This window comes from Leopardus geoffroyi, chromosome C2 (assembly GCF_018350155.1).
Source record: "Leopardus geoffroyi isolate Oge1 chromosome C2, O.geoffroyi_Oge1_pat1.0, whole genome shotgun sequence".
Lineage (NCBI taxonomy): Eukaryota > Metazoa > Chordata > Mammalia > Carnivora > Felidae > Leopardus > Leopardus geoffroyi.
Genome location: NC_059333.1, coordinates 11,752,378 through 11,774,161, shown reverse-complemented (window position 1 = coordinate 11,774,161; position 21,784 = coordinate 11,752,378). Strand labels below are relative to the sequence as shown.

The 21,784-nt window shown below is 40.3% G+C and overlaps 2 protein-coding genes across 8 annotated transcripts in view; one reads left to right on the top strand and one right to left on the bottom strand.

The window, feature by feature from the left end:
* Positions 1 to 20,574, bottom strand: part of GART (phosphoribosylglycinamide formyltransferase, phosphoribosylglycinamide synthetase, phosphoribosylaminoimidazole synthetase) — a 29,466-nt gene extending 8,892 nt beyond the window's left edge. The window contains exons 1-14 of one of the 3 annotated variants that reach the window (XM_045501492.1): positions 20,485 to 20,574; positions 16,024 to 16,209; positions 13,087 to 13,182; positions 12,446 to 12,620; positions 11,103 to 11,214; positions 10,192 to 10,260; positions 9,536 to 9,661; positions 6,793 to 6,880; positions 6,483 to 6,568; positions 6,124 to 6,292; positions 3,584 to 3,815; positions 1,563 to 1,657; positions 707 to 816; positions 147 to 345 (exon numbers count right to left, since the gene is read on the bottom strand). In XM_045501492.1, coding sequence (XP_045357448.1) covers positions 147 to 345; positions 707 to 816; positions 1,563 to 1,657; positions 3,584 to 3,815; positions 6,124 to 6,292; positions 6,483 to 6,568; positions 6,793 to 6,880; positions 9,536 to 9,661; positions 10,192 to 10,260; positions 11,103 to 11,214; positions 12,446 to 12,620; positions 13,087 to 13,182; positions 16,024 to 16,168 — 1,702 coding nt within the window. In that variant the 5' untranslated portion in view covers positions 16,169 to 16,209; positions 20,485 to 20,574. Of the gene's footprint in view, positions 1 to 146; positions 346 to 706; positions 817 to 1,562; positions 1,658 to 3,583; positions 3,816 to 6,123; positions 6,293 to 6,482; positions 6,569 to 6,792; positions 6,881 to 9,535; positions 9,662 to 10,191; positions 10,261 to 11,102; positions 11,215 to 12,445; positions 12,621 to 13,086; positions 13,183 to 16,023; positions 16,210 to 18,984; positions 19,116 to 20,484 lie in introns of those variants that run through there. The other 2 variants (XM_045501490.1, XM_045501491.1) reach the window with 2 other exon arrangements.
* Positions 20,074 to 21,784, top strand: part of SON (SON DNA and RNA binding protein) — a 33,318-nt gene continuing 31,607 nt past the window's right edge. For all 5 annotated transcript variants that reach the window (XM_045501484.1, XM_045501485.1, XM_045501486.1 and 2 more), the window contains exon 1: positions 20,074 to 20,207. In XM_045501484.1, the coding sequence (XP_045357440.1) occupies positions 20,131 to 20,207 (77 nt within the window). In that variant the 5' untranslated portion in view covers positions 20,074 to 20,130. The remainder of the gene's footprint in view (positions 20,208 to 21,784) is intronic.

Here is a 21,784-nt window from a genome sequence, read left to right as displayed (position 1 = left end):
CTTCTGGTAATGTTATATATATTGTATTTGCTTCATTTTGTAATCTACAGTTTTTCTTCTTATCTATATTGGTACCAATCACGTTTATACACGGGGTAAAATACAGTAAGAAAAAGGACAGGAGATTAATGGATGGTCGGTCATACCAAGGAGAGCACATCCAGCTTTCCCACAGGCTCTGGCAATTCCAGCAACAACAGCTTCAGTTGTATCGAGGTCAAGTTTTCCACAGGAAAAGTAATCAAGGAAGAAGAGGGGCTCTGCCCCTTGGGCCAGAATATCATTTACACACATTGCAACCAAATCTTGGCCAATGGTCTCATGTCTATTACACTGCTGGGCAATCTAAAGAAGCACAATAGAAATGTCCACATAAGTGAATAAGCTCCAAATAATATCTTGTCAGTTTATCAGTGGAGGCTAATAAATATTGCTGCTCCGAGCACCCAAAGACAAAATACTAAATTCTGATGAGCTACTTGATCCAAAAGTATCCCATTTAATCCCCTCAAATAAGCTTTCCATCCAGATAGAGCCTCAACAACATTGTGCTGTCAGAAATATATAGATATTTTAGCCATATTTTATGGTTATTTGGTATAGTTCTCTCTAGTGCATATCAAGAGAGGAAAAATAGTATTTGATTTATAGTAAATTCTCTCTTAACTTTCTCAAAAGGCCTTTAACCACACAGGTGTCTGATTACCTTCAGTTTAGTCCCCACACCATCTGTTCCACAGGCCAGAAGAGGATCTTTGAAACCAGCTGCTTTCAAATCAAAAAGACCAGCAAAACCTCCAAGATCAACATCACAGCCTAATGGGAAAAAAAATTAAATACTTGCTGCTTCAACAGATTAAACATGGATGTACAAACAACTTCTTTATAAGCATGGCTAAAACAAGAGCTGCTTTTCCTGAGAATGGGGGAGAGCACCACATGCTCAAAGAATTGATCAAGAAAGTAATTAAATATTAAAGGAGCAGACATATCTAAGTTTAACATCACGGATAAGAAATGCTTTTCTTTCTTTTAAATGTTTATTTATTTATTTTGGGGCACCTGGGTGGCTCAGTTGGTTAAGTGTCAGACTTCGGCTCAGGTCATGGTCTCACAGATCATGAGTTCGAGTCCTGCATCAGGTTCTCTATTGGTGCGGAGCCTGCAATGGATCCTCTGTCCCCCTCTCTCTGCCCCTCCCCTGCTTGTGCACTCTTAAAAAACATAATAATAAAAATAAATAAAATATTTGAGACAGAGTACAAGTGGGGGAGGGGCTGTCAGCACAGAGCCCAACTCAGGGGTCAATCTCAGGAACTGTGAGATCATGACCTGAGCCAAAACCAAGAGTTGGATGCTTAACTGAGACACCCAAGCGCCTCAAGAAATGCTTTTCTTAGTATTACAGACAAGAAAGCAGAAAACTGGGTATGGCTTACATAGGACAAGACTTACAGGAACCTGGCATTAATTTGGAACATTTTCCTCAGTAAATTACAGATCAATTCTCAATGTCTCTCAAAGTTAATGAATGAACTAGCAAAGTATAGGCTCTGACTTACCTGGTCTGGAGGTAGCTTTTGCTAAAGGTTTAATTTTCTTGACCAGCATATTTCCAGCTGCAATGTCTACCCCAGATTCCTTGTAAGTCAGGCCCCTAAAGAATTAAACAAAACAAAGCACTTCACCTAAATGCCAGGGAAAGTTATTTTAATTTTAAAGTATTATTTAAAACAGAAGATATCCCTAGTGGTTTTTAGCTCTCCGAACATGGTAGGCCCCATCCGCAGATTTTAACGTGTCTAGGGCAGGCCCTGGAAATCGAAATGTGTTTAAATAACTTCCTCAGTTGATTCAGTTGTATCATCACTATTGAGAACTACTTCTCTTATTTCTTCTACAAGTATTCCTCACAGGCAGCTACATATACTAATATTTTGCCACAACATCTCTGTTCAATTTTGGTATGGGAAGGAAAGGAATTCTAAAATGGAGTAAAGAAAGTGAAGATGAGGATTATATGCACTCTACAAAGAAATCCCTGAATAATGAAACTGGACTCTTACTGCAATAGAGAATTGTGTAAGTTTCCTTACAGCCGAAGACAGTAAGAAACCAGACAGAAACACACAAGAGAAAAGCAAAACCAGATGATACTCAGTGCACCATTCCCTTCTAAAAAAGGCCAACACATTGAACCAGTGCATCTAGAGATGAAGTTCATGAACAGCACTGGGAATTCAGTAGCCTTGCCTTACAAAAATGAGTACTTTGATCTACCAGAATGTAGTGATACATGAATAAGTATGTGAAATTTTGTTAGAAACATGGTGTCAGGGTACAAACAGAGTTGATGGCTTTGGCCATTAACTCCAATGAAATTAGCAGTCCAGAGTCATGCTCAAATAGGAAAACAAGTTCTACTGGTTTAAAAAAACCTTTTCTCAGGTAGCAGCTGGCATTATATCCTCTCATTTTCTTCATCTTTTTTTTAAAAAAAAATTTTTTTTTTTCAACGTTTATTTATTTTTGGGACAGAGAGAGACAGAACATGAATGGGGGAGGGGCAGAGAGAGAGGGAAACACAGAATCGGAAACAGGCTCCAGGCTCTGAGCCATCAGCCCAGAGCCTGACGTGGGGCTCGAACTCCCGGACCGTGAGATCGTGACCTGGCTGAAGTCGGACGCTTAACCGACTGTGCCACCCAGGCGCCCCTCATTTTCTTCATCTTTAATAAACTCAGACTAGTATTAAGACCACAGTCCCTTGAAATAAGTCATTTCAATGGAGAATCTAGTTATTTTAAAATGAAAAATAAAACTTTTAGCATGGCATTTTAATGTTCTTAATCCTAAAAAACTTCCAGTATTTAAACTTTAAACATTTGTCTAGAAGTTAATAGTATTAAGTTTAATTAAGTTACTAAAAATTTCTCATTTTGTCCTAAAACCTGTTTATTTCTCATAGATGAACTCAACGAGTTGTAATTACAATATTTAATAAATTGAAACACCCACATTTGCAATTAATAGTTCATTGATCTTACAAAAAAAATAGCTGTATGTACCAACATATAAGGGGTCCAAAAACATATTTCAGTAATAAGTATAAACACAGTAAAAAGTGAGACCGCCAAAATTTACAGTATAATCAAATTAAGTTGCAAAATTACATGGCCAATACTTTCATCTTGAATTCTTGGGACAAAACCAGGAACTAAGATAAGCATACAACAGTAATGTTTAAATATATGATAACTCAAGGAATAAAAACCTCTTATCCCCATTTTTATTTATGAGTACCTGACAAATGATTATATATATTTAAAATATACAACGTGAAAAAGTTCTTAAACTTTTCAAACACAAAAAGGTACTATGAAGCTTTTTCCATTTCATCTGAATATTGTTTTAACTAGTTTTGACTCCAACTAAATGCAAATAAAAATCAGATCAGTCCCACAGAGAGAAATTATAGAATGACTTAGTACAGGGTTAACAGAAATTCCTACATAGCCATTTACACCAGTTCTGAAGTTGTGCTAGTTCTGAAGCTGTCTTATCACCTTGGTAGGAAATTTACCTGGGCTGTTGGAGGTAAGCTATGGCACGAGAGCCAATGTCCTTCCTGTAAATGGCTCCCTCAAATTTTATAGCAGCTAGTCCTTTCTTGGCTTCTTCAAGGGCTGAAATGAGATTTTCCTGGATGGCTGTTACCGAAAGGACTCTACCCCCACTAGTCACCACTTTGCCATCTTTCAGGGCAGTGCCTGCGTGGAACACCTCCAGTCCTAAAGCTTGAGCCTCAGGAAAGCCTGTAAGAGAGCATATTTACGTAATAATGGCAATCCATGCGTCTGAAGTAGTTTTTAGTTTTCATAAGGTTTTTAAATAAGATTTTTATTTCACTTAAATGAAGCTTCACAGTAATCCCATCAGGAAGGAATAAAGCACCAGGACAACAAATAGACCCTCTCTCTTAAGAACAGCCCGTTCTGGGGCGCCTGGGTGGCGCAGTCGGTTAAGTGTCCGACTTCAGCCAGGTCACGATCTCGCGGTCCGTGAGTTGAGCCCCGCGTCGGGCTCTGGGCTGATGGCTCAGAGCCTGGAGCCTGTTTCCGATTCTGTGTCTCCCTCTCTCTCTGCCCCTCCCCCATTCATGCTCTGTCTCTCTCTGTCCCAAAAATAAATAAACGCTGAAAAAAAAAAAATTAAAAAAAAAAAAAAAAAAAAGAACAGCCCGTTCTGCTATTGGGTGACAGGTGTATTATCAGAAACCTGTGTTATCATAAGCCTCATGTGAGAACTTTTAATAGGGGAGGGAAAAAAGAAAAAAAAAGAACCCAAGTCCTGAAAAGCTTAGGACCTAAACAAAGAGGTGAACCTTAAACAATGTCAGGGTTAGGGGTACTGACTTCCCTTGACAGTCCAAAATCCATGTATAACTTCTAACTCCTCAAAAACTCCACTAATAGTCTACTGTCCAACAGAAGCCTTACCAATAACATCAACAGTCGATTAATGTGTATTTTGTATGTTACGCATACTGTATGCTACATTCTTATAATAAGGTAAGTTAGAGAAAAGAAAATGTTATCAAGAAAGTCATAAGGGAGAGAAAATGCATTTATGGTATATTGTGTTGTAAAAAAAAAAAAAAATCCACGTGTAAGTAGACTCATGCAGTTCAAACCCATGTTCTTCAAAGGTGAGCTGTACAGTTATTTTCTCCTGATAGGACATTAAAAACTAAAACTTAAAAGATGGAAAAAGGAAAAACAATAACAACAACAAAAACCCTGTAAACATCAATGAATAAAATCTTCATTTGATTACATCTTTTACTTTTGGAATTTCTTTTTTATCATAGCCATCTAAGTTGCTTTCTTCTTTAAATAACGAAAGGAATAACTGTAATGCAAAATATATTCTTAATCTTTTCCCTAATACAACAACTGTAAAATTTTAAGACAAATTTAAATTTGGTTTCAGGCCCTGTCTAAAATCCCTAGCTTAATTTTCTTTTAAATTACTTTTAAACTCTCATATATAATTTTACACCTAATATATTATCTGACCATATTTTCTGTATTCTCAAGTGACCAACATGGGCAGCTTATACAAAGATAACCTCTTAATTAAAAACAAAAAAGAACAAAAAAAACCCCACACACTCTTATATATTCAGTTTGTCCTTTTTGGTCATTACTTCTCTTAGCACTGCGGTTGGTAACTTATTAGAAGTCTTCCCTAAATGTTATAACACTAGGGCATTCAGTTCCAAATACCTACTGGTGTTGGGAATACCTAATATTGCTGTGTCAGAAATGACTATTACACTGGTCACCTCAGTCTTGGGAAATTTCACCAATGTAAGTGATCTTGAGTCTATCCCTTCTCTTTGTTCATTTTAAAAGGCAATCAATTCCTACCTGCTCAGTTGCCACGTGTGGGACTCACAGGGCAGTGGACTTGTCTGGGCAAGGCAGGAAATGGGGTGTTTGAACCAATGCACTATTGGGGTCCTGAGGGAGGCCAAACTACAGCCTGCCAGGGATCATGGAGGTCTGCCTTGGGGCTTATGGCACTAGAACTTACGTGTCATTTTAAGACACTGTTTTATTTAGTATCATTTAACAAGAGATACCTTATTTCCTATAAAGGGAAACAGAAGAGAAGGCTATTGTTTTGAAACTTTTAATTCTGACATCCCAGTGACTATGGGGTATGCTGCAAATGGGAAGAGGGGGTGGGGTCTAGTTGTGATGCCTCTGGGATGTGTCTCACTGATGTAGCTTCTACCAATGTTCCTCTGACTCTCATAAATTCCCTTTATCTTCCTGGCTCTTGGAGGGTGGAAAAGAAAGAAACAGCAAGTGATATTCTAGAAACCTGGCTAGGCCTACTTAGGTCTTCTTGTGAGGAAGAGAAACTGATGGCAATTCTTTAAATACAGTAATTCTGGATATTTGAAACCCACATCCAACACGGTTAAAAATCCCTTCAAGGTTTCTGATGGCCTTATACCCGTAAAAGGCACAGAGCAGAGCACGGGAGGAAGCCCTGCTGTAACACAGGTTACTTGTTGTACTCTAATCCCACCTTTGGTTCCCGGGTATTTACCTGTTATCTCCACACCCTTGGTGTAATCTCCTGGGTAGCCCTTACTTGCCATCACGACAGTTAGGGCGGTGCGGTTTTCCAGCCAGACAGGCAGAGATGTGTGGAGCAGGCCATCAAAGGTAGACTGAATCACTTCATAAAGATCACTTTTAAGCAGCGGGAGGATCACCTGGGAAAACATAAATCAACATGGCAACTGAGAGAAACTTTAGTTCTCTCTAGACATTTTATTCACTGAGATACCAGCAGAACCTGCACATATTTCTTAAAGGTAATTATTTCCAGGCTGATAAAATCCTGAGATTAAGAAACACGTCAACCAAGTACCACTTTATATACTGTCTTTAATTATTACTCACTTGGCACTCTGGATCACCGAAACGGCAATTAAACTCCAGAACTTTTGGGCCATCCTTGGTCAGCATTATACCAGCATAGAGGACACCTTCAATGAAAAAGGAAAAAAAAAAAACCAAAAAACTATCATGAAAACATTGTATCGTGACTGAAAATTAAAGCATGTTTCTAACACTCGAAGTTTTGCACTAACCATGGCAAACTTTATAACAGGGCTCAATTAAAAGGTGGTGAAAAAAGAAAGTGGGGAAGTTTTGTCAAGGTGTAAAGTCGCTCCATGAATAATGCCCACAGTGACGTCAGGGTGCTCACCTGTGTATGGCATACCCTCCTGCTGCATGCCATCCACTGTCCTCTGAAGAACTGTATTTTTTATTTTCAGCAGCAAATCCTTCGAAACCTGGGGATCATACAGGAATATTTAAATATAACTGGGTATTAAAAAAATGTCTTATAAGCAGTACTATATGGGACAATGAAAACTATCATTTTTTACTACTTCAGATAAGCTGACTACTTTATTTAATTATTTTTAAATATTTATTTTGGGGAGAATGCAAGTGGGGGATGGGCAGAGAGAGGAGGACAGAGGATCCAAAGTGGGCTCTGTGCTGACAGCTGACAGCAGCGAGCCCTATGTGGGGCTCGAACCCACAAACCTCAAGTTCATGATCTGAGCTCAACCGACTGAATCACCCAGGTGCCCCTAGGCTAAGCACTTTAAATTCATAAGCTTTTAAAATCTTCACATTGACCCTTTAAGTATTTAGCCTTACTTTTATAAAAAGGAAAGAAAACCTCTGAGACATAAAGCAGAAGCTAGATTATGTATTATTTACTAATCGGGGTCAGCTGCTGTTTTATGACTAAGTATTAAATCATCTTTACTAGTAAACCTATAGAATTCCAAACGTGTACACACTTAAAACTCACTAAAAAGAGTTTCCTAAACCATAATAATAGTAAAAATGAAAAAAGTTCCCCTCCCACCTTGAGGCTCTTTTGTATCCTTCTAGTATATTCTATGCCTATTCCATAAGCCTATAAAATTAAGAATGTGAAAGTTTATAAATTACAAAAATTAGACCTAGACATAGTTCTTTTTTAAAAAAGATTTTATTGGGGCGCCTGGGTGGCGCAGTCGGTTAAGCGTCCGACTTCAGCCAGGTCACGATCTCGCGGTCCGTGAGTTCGAGCCCCACGTCAGGCTCTGGGCTGATGGCTCAGAGCCTGGAGCCTGTTTCCGATTCTGTGTCTCCCTCTCTCTCTGCCCCTCCCCCATTCATGCTCTGTCTCTCTCTGTCCCAAAAATAAATAAAAAAACGTTGAAAAAAAAAATTTAAAAAAGATTTTATTTTTTGAAGTTTTAACTAATTTCTATACCCAATGTGGGGCTTGAACTCAAAACCCTGAGGCCAAGAGCTGCATGCTTTATTGACTTCGCCAGCCAGGCGCCCCTAAAGATAGCTCTTATACTAAAATCACTTTTATTGAATAGTAGTTTTAATACTTATTATTTTTTTTTTTCAACGTTTATTTATTTTTGGGACAGAGAGAGACAGAGCATGAACGGGGGAGGGGCAGAGAGAGAGGGAGACACAGAATCGGAAACAGGCTCCAGGCTCTGAGCCATCAGCCCAGAGCCCGACGCGGGGCTCGAACTCACGGACCGCGAGATCGTGACCTGGCTGAAGTCGGAAGCTTAACCGACTGCGCCACCCAGGCGCCCCTAGTTTTAATACTTATAAAACATTGGGGTGCTGGGTGGCTCAGTCGGTTGAGTGACCCACTCTTGATTTTGGCTCAGGTCATGATCCCAGGGCTGTGGGATCAAGCCCTACATCGGGCTCCCCACTGAACATGAAGCCTGAGTACGATTCTCTGTCCTTCTGCCTCTCTCCCCCACTTTCTCTTTCTAAAATTAAAAAACAAAAATCTTACAGCTTTAAGTAAATCCTGTTTTATTTTTAATCTTTTAATCAATAAAAGTGTGTATAAGTCACTACATATACTATCAGCACAAACAACTGTGACTAATCATCAGTGAAAAGAATGGGTGAGTTTCTGAAGTGCTAGCTCTACTTAAAAGACACCCAATGCAATTCCTTATAAAAACTGTCCAAAAATTGTTTGGAAACATACTTTATGTACTCATTATGAAGTACAGAAACCATAAAAACAAATTATAGTCTGACATGGTTCTCAGTTCATCTCTCTTTCACACACACAGACACAGACACGCACACATTTAATGAGCACTTATGTGCTAGGCCTTGGATATCCAAAGATGATTAAAAAATAATTCTAGGGGCCCCTGGGTGGCTCAGTCAGTTGAGTGTCCAACTTCGGCTCAGGTCATGATCTCACAGCTCCTGAGTTCAAGCTCCGTGTCGGGCTCTGTCCTGACAGCTCAGAGCTTGGAGCCTGTTTAAGATTCTGTGTCTCCTTCTCTCTCTGTTCCTTCCCTACTTGCATACTCTGTCTCAAAAATAAATAAACATTAAAAAAAATTTTTTTTTTAAAATTCTGTACTATAATTGGCTCTCATGGGTTAAAAACAGGGTGTAGAGAGCAGGAGCTAGAAGGATTTCAAACCACAGTTCTTCAAGGACTTTAGAAAAGGTTTTCACTCATTCATTTATATTTTTATACAATTTATTGTCAACTTAGCTAACATACAGTATGCTCTTGGCTTCAGGAGTAGATCCCTGTGATTCATCACTTACATACAACACCCACTGCTCATCCCGACAAGTGCCCTCCTCAATGCCCATCACCCATTTCTACCGCCCTCCCCCTATCCGCATCAACCCTCAGTTTGTTCTGTTTCTTATGGTTTGCCTCCCTCTCTGTTTGTAACTATTTTTCTCCTTCCCTTCCCCCATGGTCTTTGTTTCTGAGTGAAACTAGAAGAGATACTTGTCATTTAACAGGAAATCCAAGTTGCTGATTAGTAGCATCACATACAGAAAACAGACAGAAAAACATGGTCCAAGGGCTCTTTGAGAAGACCAAACCATGACTGCTGAACTTGAGCTGGACTTCTGGGAAGTACCTGAGGTGCCGGACAATAGGCTCCCATTCCCCCTGTGTTGGGGCCGTGATCGCCCTCCAGCAATCGTTTATGGTCTTGTGCTGGGGGCATGGGGGTCACGGTCCTGCCATCAGTGAAGCACAGACACTGCAGAGAAAACAAAATAGGCCACTTATCTTAAATGGCAAAAAGTTAAAAAGAAAAAAAAAAAGGAAAAGAAAAACAACAACTTAATAAGGAGAACTAGATGTACCATGACTCTAATCAGGAGAAAAAAAAATTTTTTTTTTCAAGTGAGTTGAAACATAAGTAACTCTAAGCTATTTACATAAAGAATCAAAAGATTTTGTATACTCAGTTTCTGAAGGGTCTGTAATTTTTGAGCGAGTTAGGAAAAAAAGGTAAAGCTAATTTCAAAGTGAAATATTTCAACCTTTCCCCCCTTAAATAATAGATGATAAAAACCCAAGTCTTCTACTGATATACTGGGTGTGATTAAAAGACAATAAATTCTTTTTTCACTTGCATCCAAAATATTAAACATATACAAATTCCTTTGTAGGTGCTGGGTTTATGCTTTCAGATGAAGCAACCAGAATAAAATCTTTTTGGAGCTCATAGATCAGGTAATACAACTTCTCATACTCTGTAAGAGCCCAGAAGATGAATACACTTACAGAAACCTCTTCTCCTTCAAGAAGTTCTTCAATGACAATTGTTTCTCCAGCTGCTCCATAAGCTTTCTCCTTGCAGATGAAAAAAAAGAAAGTTAAGCTTTTAATATTTACTTAATGGGCTGTTGTCATTTTTCACAATTTCTATTATGAACCAATTCTAGTATTGTAATTTCCCCTTCCTTTTCTGAAAGCCTCAAAGGAACATATGAATGTTTTCTTTTTTGTTTACTTATTTAAGTAATCTCTAAACCTGATGTGTGGCTTGAACTCACAACCCTGAGATCGTGACCCTCAGACCCTCCGGCTGAGCCAGCCAGGCACCCCATATGAATGTTTCCTATTTTGTCAAGTGGCAATGATACAGAGCTAGCACTGGTACAGATGAAATGAACACATCATTAACACTCTTCTGGGGATCTGGCTTTCCAGTTTCAAATAATGTAACAGAGAAGCAGATTTTTTCATCATTACCATTTAACTCTTATGTGTGATTATAATTAGAATATGCTTGCCTAGAGAATCCTGTGAAAATATATTTTGACAAGTGAGATCAATAACCAAGATGGATCATAAAAGAAAAGTAAGGGTATTAATTCCATGCTTCACTTCTCTTAGACCTGGGACATAACAAATACTTGTCTTCATAGATGGCTGAGAATTTGAATGTTCTGTAGTCTGAGGATTTTCTACCTTCCATAGCAGACAACAAAGCATGCTACAACTTACTTCCAAAGAACAGCATCATGGTTTAGCCATCAGTGTAGATTTGTAAAAAGCCTTTTATAGAGATGGATTATAATACACAGTATTGCAACAAATAACTGATGGGTTTGCTAGACTGTGTCCTTGAGACACAATTCATAAACTTACAAGTATTCATCACAGTGTGACTTTTCCAGAGAACAACCTACCTGCATGATCTCCTGTACAGCCCTGCAGGCTTCTTCTGTGCTCTTTGCAACAATCACCCCTTTCCCAGCTGCAAGACCACTGGCTTTCACAACCAAAGCAGGGAAGTCTGCACTGTAAAGACAGAGTCATCTTCAACATTCAGTAAATCCTTACAAAAGTTTAAAATGCTCTAGGATGTTATAATGATAAGCTATAGCAACTGAAAAGCAGAAAAAAAAAAAGTGCTTGTACCGACATCATTTTGATATTTCCTGCCAGGATTTTTTCCCCTATGTATTCCTTTAGAGTCGTGATCATAAAGTACATACAATTTTGCTTTTTTCACTTATCATGAGATCATATAGGCAAGGTCTTTGGAAACTGAAGCAGCTGTATGGCACAGGTATGGAATGATCCTTAGGAATAAAGTAGTGAATTGTACTCTCATTCTAGTAGAAGATATAACTGTGTAAGACCAGTGTTAAGTGTGGATACATAAGTCGTTTCTGAGAGTACACAGAAGAAACTGTTCTTGGTAGTTTCTTCTGTTCGATGGGAATGGAGATCTACAAGACTTACCCAAAATAAGTAACAAAATTGTTACTTACCCAAGTCATCTGGCTATAAGAAAATAATAACATTCAGTGTCTAGAAACCCTATAGGATGAAAAATAATGAAACTGACTCAACTAAAAGGAAAACATACCAGATAAAAGGGAGAAATGTCAACAAAAAAGGGCAAAGGCATGTACCTACCATCATTTGTTAATTGCTTTATGTTTTTATTTTATCTCTTTTGAGAGAGACACAGAGAGAGCGAGCGAGCTAGCGAGCAAGTAGGGGAGGGGCAGAGAGACAGGGGGACAGAGGATCTGAGGCAGGCTCTGTGCTGACAGCACAGAGACGGATGCCTAGCTCAAACTCACTAAGTGTGAGATCATAACCGCAGTCAGACGCTTAGCCAACCGAGCCACCCAGGTGCCCCTAATTGCTTAATATTTTTAACACAACAAAGAACAAGAATGTTTCGTCTTTTTAGATCTCAGTCCAGGTGGCAGAAGGCTAAGTGAAGATTCCTCACTCTAGTTAATTATTTATGAAAAAGCCAATATCCTTTATGTTGTAAGATGCCACTGTGTCAGTTTGGCTGTGAAAGGAGAGCCTGACTGCTGAATCAAATGTTATCTTTTCCCTTAGAAACTCTTCACTTATATTAAAAAAATTCTTCTTTCTGCAAGGCCACAGAGTGTACAACTATACATGCCCAGGGTCCTAACCTAGACAGCATGAGTCCCCCCCCTCCCCGACAATTATCTTACTATAAACCTGTGACACAAAAGTGACCTGTGTATCTTCTAGCTACCTCATAATAAAGCTGCAGGCCTCCTCAGGTCTGGTGAAAGCTCTCCACCGTGCGGTCGGGATTCCGTGTCGGTCCATAAACTCTTTGGCAAATCTCTTGCTGGACTCTAACTGAGCTGCTTCTGCTGTGGGACCAAAGCATCGCACTCCTGCAGAGGTCAGGTTCCCAACTATTCCTATTGATGGAAACAGGCAGCCTTAGGTGAACCAAGGTCTCTGTAGGGCCTTCTGACTCTGAAGAATCACGATTAGACTAAGTCTATAGGGACATAAAGCAGATAAGTAGTGGCAGAAAATAACTAGATTATTCATATTGTCTCCAGGATACAAACAGAAACTTTAGTACCATGTGATTCAAACCCAGCAAAAATGATGTGCTGGAGTCAAGTGCAGGATTATTAAATGGACACCAGCACAGAGCAGAATATGAACGCATAAAATGTTTCCCACAGTTGCAGATTTGATCTTTCATTCATCACATTACTGATACATTAGGGAAAAAAAACGTAGAATCCATACATTTCAAGAGGGTGAAAGCTCTTTTTCCAATGTGATACAAGATTAAAAATCCTCATCTTAGATGATCTCTAAGCTCCTGTTGGCAATGCATATATTATATTGATAAATAGAAACAAACTTTACCAGCAGCCAGAGGTGCCTCTGGTCCAACAACTACGAATTCAATGTTCTCATCTTTGCAGAACTGAGCAAGGGCAGTGTGATCACTTATCGAGATGGCTGTGAACAGAAAAACAAACCCATCTCACTTGATAAAACATTAACAGTCATGCTGAAAAACAAGGACTTTATTTTTAGATGCCTATTAACTATTGGTTTTCTTTTACGGATACAGATGATAGTTTCACTGTGAGATATTCAGAACCTACTGCATTAAACTAACCAACATAGCTCAGTCCTCCATCACTACAACCAGTTAGATGACAATACCAGTAAGCTTCCCAAAGAGCTATGAAAAGTCCTTTGTCACATTGATTGTAAGCAAAAAATGTACCACAGGATATATTCAGAAACTGTCTTTTAATGTCATTTACTCAAGATTTACTGAGAACCACTATATGCTGGATTCTATACTAGTCACTTGGTTAAGATACTAATAGAGTCCCTACACTTAGGATGCTTGTGTGGGAATTTTGGGTAATAAATATGCAAGCAAAAAAAAAAAAAAAAAAAAAAAAAAGAAAAACAAAAAAAAACAAGTGTGAACAAATCAGGCAAATCTGATGTCAAGTGAATTGGGAGGCTATTCCAGGAAGGGTCTTTGGGCAGAGATGTGTAAGGTACGAACTGAATGATAATTTTAAGACCTAGCTTCCTTCTTCAACCCACAAATCAGGTAAGTTTTCTCAATGGAGTTCTAAATAATTAGCAGCAGGATCAACCATATGCAAAGTATGGGGTTGATTCCATAAGCACCCTCATGCTTCACTGTATCTGGACCACCATTCTTTTTTGCTTTTGTTTTTTAGATTTATTTTTTTAACGTTTATTTGAGAGCAAGGGTGCACACCAATGGGGGAAGGGCAGAGAGAGGGAAAGAGAATCACAAGTAGGCTCTGCACCGTCAGCACGGGAGCCTGACAGGGGACTTGATCTCATGAACCACGAAATCATGACCTGAGCTGAAATCAACACCTGGATGTTTAACTGACTGAGCCACCCAGGAGCCCCTGGACTACCATTCTTAAGTTGGCTGAGGTCTTAAACTATGATGTTTGTGATGTGTAGGGGGTAAGTGCAGAAAGAGTAGGGTTCTCAACTTGTGAGCTGCCTGAGTAGGATAAGGATAGAAAACCATGTACTCAGGGTTAGTATCTGCTAACACAACTGGGCTGAGCAGAGCTGACTACATCTGCACAGCAGAGAGTGGCAAGAGAAAAATACCTATCCTGTTGCTACAAGTGGCAGCAGTCTCATGGCAATCTTGAGAGATTTTCATGGGCCAGTCTACAGGACATCAACTGTTATTTACACAGAACGTGCTAGTTCTTCAATAAATGCATTAAGATACCTCATCCGCAAAACTAAGAACCAGGGAAGCAGATGTTTCATTTATCATTTTTTCTTTTTGGTCCTATGTACACAATTATCTTCTCCCAGTTTGTGGCTTGTTGGGCCTATGTTCTCTCCATAAATATTATGTGCCATACAGGGTACTAGGCATGATGGATGCAATACAAAAACAAGACAGATGGGTTTCTTGCCCTCATGTAGCTTACAATCTAGAGCTTATGTTCCTGCAGGGAAATGATGATAGGAGATAGACAATAAAAAAGTAAGTATGTACAATGGCTCATGACTGAAAGCATATGAAATGGGGTGGGCATGCTTTACCTAGAAGTTTCAGGAAAGACGTCTTTGAAGAGAGAACATATAGACTGAGACCTGAATGACAGGGAGCCAGTCATGCTAGGGGTGGGAACAAATACCAAGTTCAAGGCAGCTCTGTTTGGGAAAATGGCAGAACTGCATGGACAGAGAGCACACTGAAAAAAATACAAAGGACATAAAAGATCAGGCTGGAAAGTGATACAGGAGCCAGACTGCAAAGGGCTTTGGAAGTTAGGAGTTTGAGTTCTATTCTAAGGAAGTCACTAAAGAATTTAAGGTAGTGTAAGAACTGAACATTTTTTTTCACTTTTACCAGTGAAAGAGATAAAGGTTGAGGTCTATTATGGACTCAGACTTGCCAAAATTTACTTTTAATAGCACCGCTCAACTTTTCATTTCCAAAAATACACATCAAAACGCCTTTACCCTTAGGCACCTGTGACTTTTTCAATGGATGTATTTTGTAACGTTTATAGTAATTTAAGATAAAGAAATGCTACCCTCTGAACAAGATACCTTTTTTTTTTAAGTAGGCTTCACACCCGTGCAGAGCCCAATGCGGAGCTTGATCTCACAACCCTGAGATCAAGAGTTGGATGCTTAACTGACTTGAGCCATCCAGGTGCCCCTGAATAAGATACCTTAAATTTACAACATACAAGTATTTAAGTTACCACATACATCTTAAGGTTAAGAAAAGCATTCAAATATGAATAACTATCGACTCTATAAAGAACAGATGTGGTTGACATTTATCATTTACGATTATTAGCTATTACTCCCGACTTTATTTTTTTTGTATTTAAAATTTTTTTTTAAAGTGTATTCATTTTTGAGAGACAGAGTGTGAGTGGGGGAGGGGCAGAGAAAGAGGGAGACACAGAATCCAAAGCAGGCTCCAGGTCTGAGCTGTCAGCACAGAGCCTGACGCAGGGCTTGAACCCATGAACTGTGAGATCATGACCTAAGCCCAAGTCAGACACTTAACCGACTGAGCCACCCAGGCGCCCCTACTTACTTGTTGTTTTGAAAAAGAGCACACGTGTACGGGAGAGGGGTAAAGGGAGAAAGCAAGAGAGAATCTTAAGCAGACTCCATGCTCAGGGCGGAGCCCAACACTGGGTTGCATCTCCTAAGTGTGAGATCCTGACCTGAGCACAAATCAAGTCAGACACTTAACTGACTAAGCCACCCAGGCGACCCTTACTCCCCACTTTTAAAGATGATTACCAGTATTTGAAATCTTTTCCAAGCAGGCAGTGCCTGCATTGCCCGGGGCAACCAACACATGTTTGACACGATGAGACTGTGCAAGTTTCCAGGCCAGTGTATGTTCCCTTCCGCCACCGCCAATTACAAGTACGCGGGCTGCCATTGCTCTGTCTGCAAAGCAGGAATTCCAAAGGAAAATAAAAGCTGCAGAAAGAAAACCACAGTTATTCTATAATGCATAAACTTTAGAAATCACAATTTGTAAATATGATTTAAGTGGTCACTTGTAATCCTACAAATAACATTTTACTCCCCAGATTTATTTATGAAAAGTTAGGGATCATAATTTGACATGACAATATTCATGAGGATTAGGGAGGTATGTATTTATGGAATCTCCACCCCTGATGTGGGGCCTGAACTCATGACCCCGAGATCAAGAGCTGCATGCTGTAATGACGGAGCTAGCCAGGCGCCCCAAGGTAGGTATTTTAAAAATGAGGCAGACTGGCCTAGAGTTAGGTTAAGGAATTAAATGGTGACTTCTAACCTGATTAAAAAAAAAAAAAAAAAAAATTCCTATGAATAATCACCTTTCTTTAGGTTTTACTTCACTCTTTTTGAAATTTTTTTAAAAGTTTATTTATTTTTTGAGAGAGAGAGAGAGAGAGAGAAAGGCATGTGAGCGGGGGAGGGGCAGAGAGAGACGGACGGAGAAAGAATTCCAAGCAGGGTCCACCGCCAGTGCAGAGCTCCACACAGGGTTTGAACCCACAAACCAGGAGATCATGACCTCAGCCTAATTCAAGAGTCAGAAGCTTAACCAACTGAGCCACCCAGGTGCCCCTACTTTTCCTCTTTTGAAAGATTTGCAATCATCAATCCTTAAACAAGAATCCTAACATTTCAAATTTAAACCTCAAATTTAATATACCTGCTTTTAAATCTTGAGATACCACAGATAAGACTTTAAAGTTATCATAAACTGGACGAAATATTTAAGATTGGGGCTTGTATAGGGCCAGAGAGTAAATATTTTCATTTTCATCTTTGAGGATCATAAGATCTCTATGGTAACAGCTCAACTCTGTCACTGTGGCACGAAAGCAGCCATAGACAATACAGAAATGGATGAACATGGTTATGTTCAGTGAAACCTTACATAAATAGGCAGTGGGCTGTAAGTCATAGTTTGCCTATGTTCCGCTCTAAGCAGTAGGAAGCCATCACAGGCTCATAAAGAATAATCATGAGTGTGTTTCAATAAAACTTTATTTATGGACACTGTAATGTGAATATCTTACAGTTTTCAAATGTCTTAAAAATATAATTCTTCCTTTAAATTCTTCCTAATCATGTAACAATTGTTAAAATTGTTCTTATTTGGCGAGCTGTACAAAAACTGGTGGCAGGAAGGATTTGGTACAAGGGCCAGTTTGCTGACTCCTGATTTAAGAAGTTAGTGCAATATGTTAGAAGGTTGGTACAGAAGGCAAACTCAAACTTGAACACGTCTCACCATAGCTCTGGCATTTGATTCTCAGCTGGACAGATATAACACTTTTCTCAAGTCAAGTCAGCAGTGTAATCTTGGCTAAACTCTTACTACCTGTAATTCGATTTCTTTACATCTTAAAAGATGGAAGTAGGAGAACTTGCTTAAGAAGCTATATTAAGGGTTAAGTGAAATAACATTTTCTTTGAAATGACATTTATAAACAGTTAATACAATTTCTGACAGCAGCAATAAATGCGAGCTTGTTATATTTTATTACTTTTACGTAAGTTGATACATTAAGAGATACAAGTACTAACAGGGAGAGAAAAGCCAAAGGAATAAATACTTGTCACACCAGTCTACTAATTTCTAGAAGACGTTTCATTAGGTAGAAGGCAAACTGAAGACAGCAGAAAAGAAAACTGAAATCAGTAACTTCTTGAGTGATGCTAGAATTACATATTTACAGAAAAATCTAGGCTGGTAATACAAAACACTTACAACTTTTGAGCACTTACTTTGTGCCAGATGCTATTCTAAATGCTTTTCACGAGAACTGCTTCACAATCGTAAGAATTCTATGAGGTAGCTACTATAACCACCCCACTGTACAGATAAGAAACTGAGGTCCACTTGGGTTAAACAACTTGCTGTATGTCACATATCTAAGAGGAAGTGAAGCCTTGATTCCAAAGTATGCAATTTTGCTTTGGATAGTCTTCACAGCTGAAATGATGATTACTTAAAATTTGAGGAAAAGTCGCTATTGTCTCAGACAAAAGCTATTTTTAACAAAAAACAGCCTTGCCACGTGTATCAAAACACCTGAAGTAAACAAATTTTTCTGAATTCTAGAGAAAAAAAAAACCCAAACATTTAGTTTGGATGAGGGGCACTAAAGGAAAACTGTCCTAGCTGCCACAGCGGATCACAGAAATTGCATTAGGATCCAGCCTGAAGGAATCCACACCACGGATGGTTAGGAGGCCTGGGCTGCAAAGTGCTTTGGTTTGGGTTGAGACTTCCCCTTACTAGCTGGGAAACCTCGAGGAACCTAACTTTCTTGGGCCTCGGCCATCTAAACGGGTAACTTAAAACCAGAGTAAGAGAGTCAGATAAACCAATTGAGAAGGACACGGTGAATGGATATAAAGCAGAAACCAATTACAAAAGTGGACTAAATCTGCTACAGACCAGGGGGTGCATCAAGAAAAAATATGCATTTTAGGCTTATGACCTAAAAAGCATCAAAATACAGACCCATAAAAAAAAAAAAAAAAAAAAAAAAAAGACCCTGACATCTTAGAAGGGAGGGAATGTGAAAAATCCAACGTCAACCTCGGTCAAAAGAAGTGAAACGCACATGGCCCACCCACACCCACGGCACTTAAAATCAAGACGAGAATCCCTACAGTCAAATCGGTTCCTACAGTTTCATCCAATTCCTGATAGTAAATTCCCAAACCGAAGCAAAGGCGTACTTTACTTAGAACCGGAGAGGGCTCCCGCAACGACACAGGGCGGTCCTGCAGCTCACGCTTACACGCTCAGCCGCGCGCTCCGAGCCCGGGCGCCCGCCGTGCGCCGGAAGTCGGCCCAGCGGAATCCGGCGGGTGCCTCTACCCACCCCCCCCCCCGCCCCGCCCCGCGGCTCGCGCCACCCCATTGGTCAGCGCGGCCCGTGGTGGCCTCAGCGAGGTAATCAAGTGTGATTCCCTCTGGCTCTAGTGCGTGGCCTGAGCTTACTCCACAGTAATGCTGCCAAGACCTTGCGCGTTTATAATGGATCATTACACTATCGGGGGCCACGTATCGTCTCTATTCCTTCCCCCTTAGGAGGCCTCACAGCTCTGAGGGCGGGGGGGGGGGTCGCCAAAATGCTAGACCCACGATTAGCTTATTGTGTGTTGCTAACGAGTCAGAGCTGACTAGCTACTGCCGAGAACCTCCTGACACGCCCGACTCCCGACGAGACTAGAATGCACCAGACTTTGAACGGCAGGTCGCCTAAGATCTCTGCCCTACTGCTTTAACAAAAAAAAAAAAAAAAAAAAAAAAAAAAAAAAAAAGGCTGAGGACGCCATAAGAGAAAGATGGGGGTAAAAACATGTCCTTCGTATTCACACCACAGTGGGGCGGGCGCAGATTAATGGTTTTCCGGGTCCATCTCCCTGCCAAAACACAACTTGGCGCCACCCGGGAACGGCGGAGGCCCCGTATCAAAGCACGTAGCCCTTCTTGCTCCCTTTTGTCATGCTATTTAATCTCGAGTATTCAGTAAACCTCTTAAGCCTCCCCGAACACTGTTGGAGATTGACAACGTAAACTGACACAGCCGCCTCAAGAGACGCTTCTCCTGTAATGGCGCCTGCGTCAGTCACTAACATGGCGGACATAGTCGTGCGCGGCGCAAACGTCAGCACCTCTACCCCAGCCGCTCAGAAACAGCGGAGGAGAACTAGGCCGTGCTCACTGATTGGTCTAGAGGCGGAGCGTGCCAGTCCAGACGCTCCCGCAGAAGCCAATCAGGACGGCGAGAGACGGAATTGGCCGCTGCGCCTCCTCCCGAGGCATGCTGGGAGCCTGGAGGACTAGCGAGGAGGAGTTGAGAGAACGGAGCGGACGCCATGGCGACCAACATCGAGCAGATTTTTAGGTCTTTCGTGGTCAGTAAATTCCGGGAAATTCAACAGGAGCTTTCCAGGTAAACGCTTCCCAGACTCTTCTGCTCCCAAGGGACCGATAGGGCCCCGTGTAGCCTTCCGTGGCACCCTTCTTCAGAGACGCCGTCGTTCCTCGCCTCAGGCCCCGCTACAGCCCCGCCTGGGCCTGGGATCCATTTTCCGGGCCCTCCCCCCCCCCCCCATCCGCTCCCTCCCTTCCCTGCGAGGAACTTTGTCTTTTCCGAGGTAACCCCAGACTCCCTCTTCTAGAACCGGGTTGTGATGTTCATTTTTCTTTCCCGTTTGGCCATCCCTTATCTTTTAGCTACTCGTAGGCCTGGTTGTCCACCAGGGACGGGCCTAGTTCCTGCCTCAGCTCCTCCTCCGCCGCCGCGTTTCCCCTCCCCCTCTCCGCCTCCGCGGATTTCGCCGGCCGGTGCCTCTGACCGGAAAGGGTCTCTAACGGCCGTTTCTTGAGTAATCTTAAATCCGCTTTATTATTGGCAAGCTTGAGATCACTTTGGGGGTCGGGATCCTTTAATTAGATTATTTGGGCCCTAGGGTCCTGTGGCTTTCACCAGACAGCATTCCTAATGGATTAGAAATTGAAGTGAAAGCTCAAATTAATGTTAGGTACTTTGACACAATATTCGAGGTGAAGACGGGAGAGTATTTTCACTAACAATTTCGGTTGGAAAGTAGGTTTCTATTGACGTCTGATTTAATTTTTTTGTTGTTGCTGCTTCTGCCCCAGTTGACATATGATCAAAACGCTACTTTTGCCGTTGCGTTAGACCTTACATAGTTTACCCTTGGTTTCAAAATTTGAATGGGAAGAGATTTCCAAAGAAATAGTTGTTTACTGACGAGGAAAATGGTGTGGGTCATGATGTTACGTGGTTGTCTTTTAGTATTTTTGCTTCATGTAACGTAGGTATTCCGAGTTCAAGTGTTTTTGCTCGTTATATTTTGAAAGTTTAGAGTAATAGCATGAATTTGAAAACGCAGTTGTAAATTAAGTGCTGAAATTAACATAGGTTTATTGGGGCAACGGTATATAGTATCGCTAAGATGATTTTTTTGTAGGATATTTTGTTTAGGAAATCTATACGCTCACTTATTTCATCGCTGTTTAAAATTTTGTCATGTGTTAGTGATTTTAGATGATAAGAAAAGACCAGAGGAATATAATTTTCTGAAAATTTTAATAGTTTCATCGGACAGTTGTGTTTGCTTATTATAATGTCTTGTTTTTATACCTTTTAAAAATCAGTTATTGTATTTGAAAAACTGTTTTATTGTAAAACTTTTAGAAAAAATAAAAAATTAGAAAGTGGGAAAACCGCATAATGTTCTTTATGTTCTTTCATTTTTTTCCCTGTGTGTACCGATGCACATACATATTTTGTGAATTGTGATCATCTTGTTTTGTGTTGTGTTTTCACCTGATCGCGAACAAGTTTGTCTTTTGTCCCATTCTCAGTCGTCTTTTGGGACCTTTTTTATGGTTTCATAGAATTCTTTTGTAGGAATGTATTGTTGGATATTTAGATGGTTTGAAATTTTCATCCCTTTTCAGTAATTGAGATGAATATTTGATGACTTAAAGATGATTATA